This window comes from Hydra vulgaris, chromosome 05 (assembly GCF_038396675.1).
Source record: "Hydra vulgaris chromosome 05, alternate assembly HydraT2T_AEP".
Lineage (NCBI taxonomy): Eukaryota > Metazoa > Cnidaria > Hydrozoa > Anthoathecata > Hydridae > Hydra > Hydra vulgaris.
In genome coordinates, this window is record NC_088924.1 from 16,886,708 (window position 1) to 16,890,000 (window position 3,293).

The 3,293-nt window shown below is 24.6% G+C and overlaps 1 protein-coding gene across 1 annotated transcript in view; it reads left to right on the plus strand.

Annotated features, from left to right (window-relative positions):
- The first annotated feature begins 945 nt into the window (after window positions 1-945).
- Window positions 946-3,293, plus strand: part of LOC136080636 (uncharacterized) — a 184,705-nt gene continuing 182,357 nt past the window's right edge. Inside the window, exon 1 of the mRNA XM_065797540.1 lies at window positions 946-1,066. Coding sequence (XP_065653612.1) covers window positions 1,043-1,066 — 24 coding nt within the window. The 5' untranslated portion in view covers window positions 946-1,042. The remainder of the gene's footprint in view (window positions 1,067-3,293) is intronic.

The window sequence follows — 3,293 nt, forward strand, 5'->3', positions numbered from 1 at the left end:
TAAAAGTTTCTAGGTATGGAAGACATTTTTGATACATAAACAATTGTTTACCCCCCCCCCTCCTCCTACTTTAAAACGTCGCGTCATCGTCCTATGAAGATTTTTCATTACGTTTTTTAAACATTTATTATATACATTCGGTCATTATTCTAAAATGTAATCGTTATTCCGAGAATTCTAAGTTTTTTATGACAAGTGAGATATGCAAGTTAATTTATTACTAACATTTTTTGTCGAACTTTATCTAAATTTGTACATTTTAAATAACATTAACAAAAAAACTTTCAAAACTAATAGATTTCTAAAGAATTAAACTTAAAGATTTTTAAAAAATTGTAAACTTTTTAACTTTTCAAAAATTATCCTTTAATGGATATAATTAATTAGAGTTTATACAACTGAGGAGCCAAAAAATTGTTGCTGTGGATCGGATAAGGCCCACGTGCCAAAAAATTCACCATAACCTATGTCGGGATAGAGAATACATTGCTTAGGATACATCTTTCAACTTAAGTAATCTAATTATTTGAGACAATTTATATTTTTGTTGTTGCGAATTTTTCATTATACTTACAAAATGTATGATAAAAAATGAGCAATGGCAAAATCCCTGTATCAGAAAATCGAATAATACAATGGAAACATTTTGTTGCTAAAAAAGTACAACGTATTATTAGGTTACTAAATCGTTTAAAAAGTTTAAACAAACTGAGAGTAAGAAAACCGCTAAAAATCTATTTTTCTTTATTATTAACAAGTTTTTGATTGGTTAGTTAAAAGTAAAAAATAAAAATAACAAATTAAACAAATTATCTTTAAAAAGTATATATATAAAATGCAACAAAAAAAAACTCTCACTTTTAAATGCGTCAAAAAAATGAACAAATGCACATTTATTATTAAAGTAGTAGTGTATAGTTATGCATTTTTAACTTGAACATGTTTAAAAGAAACCAAATTTTTTTTAAAAAGTATGTAGTATTCAATTTAGTTATGAACGAAAAAATCAGTTAAAAAAAAATATAACAAAAAGTAAAAAAATATGCAATTTTACAATGTTTTTATAGTAAGTATATTCAATTTATTTAAACAAGTAGTTGTCAAATATGCTACATTTGTAAATTTATATATATATATATATATATATATATATATATATATATATATATATATATATATATATATATACATATATTTATGTGAATATATATTTTATTGTTTCAACGTATTTATACATATATATATATATATATATATATATATATATATATATATATATATATATATCATATATATACATATATTTATGTGAATATATATTTTATTGTTTCAACGTATTTATACATATATATATATGTATATATATATATATATATAATATATATATATATATATATATATATATATATATATATATATATATATTATATATATATATATATATATTTAGATAAACAGATGGATATATATGGATATAGAAATGTATATTAATTTAAGTTTGAATTTAAATTTTTTTATTCATTTATCAAAATAAAACTTTTAACAAAAATAAAGTTTTAGCTGTAAACTCTGATAATGTGGTGTGGCACCACTATGATGACGTGTTCAGACACGCATGTGACTTGGTTAGCATGGAAATTGCATGAGATCAAAAAGTTGAGAATGCATTGACTACGTAATAGAGTAATAGCCCATTTAATTTGTTAACAACTTGATTAACAAAAATAATATCTGTTTTACGCAGATTTTAAAAATTTCTGATTCAATTGTTGACTATATTTACGCAGTTTTTACTATGATAGTAACTGTGCTTATCCTTGCGGTATAACGAAATTGACGTTTTTTATTCTTTCTTTAATTTTAAAAAGGTTAATCAGGTGGCCTCGTTTCGTCTTTTTTCTAGAGTGTTAAATTGAGTATGACCAGTCTATCCTTATAATTTTATCTTGCTTATCATTTTGGTTGCTTGCTGTCGAATGTTTATGTCACTTTTTAGATAAGAAAATTAGGTCTTGATAGCATACTTGAGAAATGGTTTAATTTATGTTGTGTAGATTTCTCTCAATTATATTTTCCCTTTATAGCAAAATGATTGTTATAGTATGCCAAGTATTTGGTTTGTTCTAGCTGGTGCAGCTTCAACTTGATGCATAACCTTTAGGGCTTTTATTATAAAGATACGTAGGTCGCGTTAAATGATTGTTGTGCCATGCTCTACTCAATTTTTTCTGTCAAGCATTGAGTAAATCAGTTTAATCAGTCTGTTATCCAGTCTAGTGTAAAATGGGTATGCTATGTGCTTTAAATTTTTAAAGAAGATACTAGTTAGGTACTTTGTCAAAACCTTTACCGAAGTCTGCATAAACTACACCTGCAGCAAAATTGTGAGGAAAATCTGTTAAGATGTTAAATGCCTCTAGTAGATTAGATGTACAACCGCGTCTTGGAAGAAATCCATGTTGAGGTTTTGTGAAAAGCCAGTTTTCAAGACAATGTTTCTTGATTCTTTAGTGTAAAAAACTTACCACTATCTTACAGAGTACCGATGTGAAATAAACTGATCTGTAGTTCAAGCGTTTCCTTCGGCCTCTATTTTTAAATATAAGAGTCACGTTTGATAAATTCCATAGGTAATGAACCGTGTGTTCAGACAGTGACTTTTTGATAATCATCGATAGTCGCCTGGCTTACCAATTGCACATCTCAAAGAAAACGTGAACTTATGTTATCAAATGCTTTTGACCTTGTCTCAGTAAGCTCTTTTAGCTTTGGCTAAACAGATTTAATTTTTATTTCTGCATCACTCAGGACACGTTCCTTTTCTGTTTACTTCTCAAAGTTTGACAACTAATGTTAGTAGTAGGCCGTACAAACATTTACAAGTTACAATTACAAGACAGGTTTGTCTTATTGCTAAGTCAATAGTTTTTTTTAAACATTTAAAATAATACAGTGTAACTAAATTTAAAATTATATTATATATATTAATACTGTCTAACTAAAATTATAATAGTACGGTGTAACTAAAATTAAAAATTAAAAAAATAAGCAAATTTAAAAAAATATATATATATAAAAGGCAAATTATTTTATCAGAGTCTTTCAAAGTTATATATATATATATATATATATATATATATATATATAATATATATATATATATATATATATATATATATATATATATATATATATATTTATATATGTATATATATATATATATATATATATATATATATATATATATATATATATAGTTCTATAGTTTGTTGGCTTTAGGAAGGGCGGAAGGA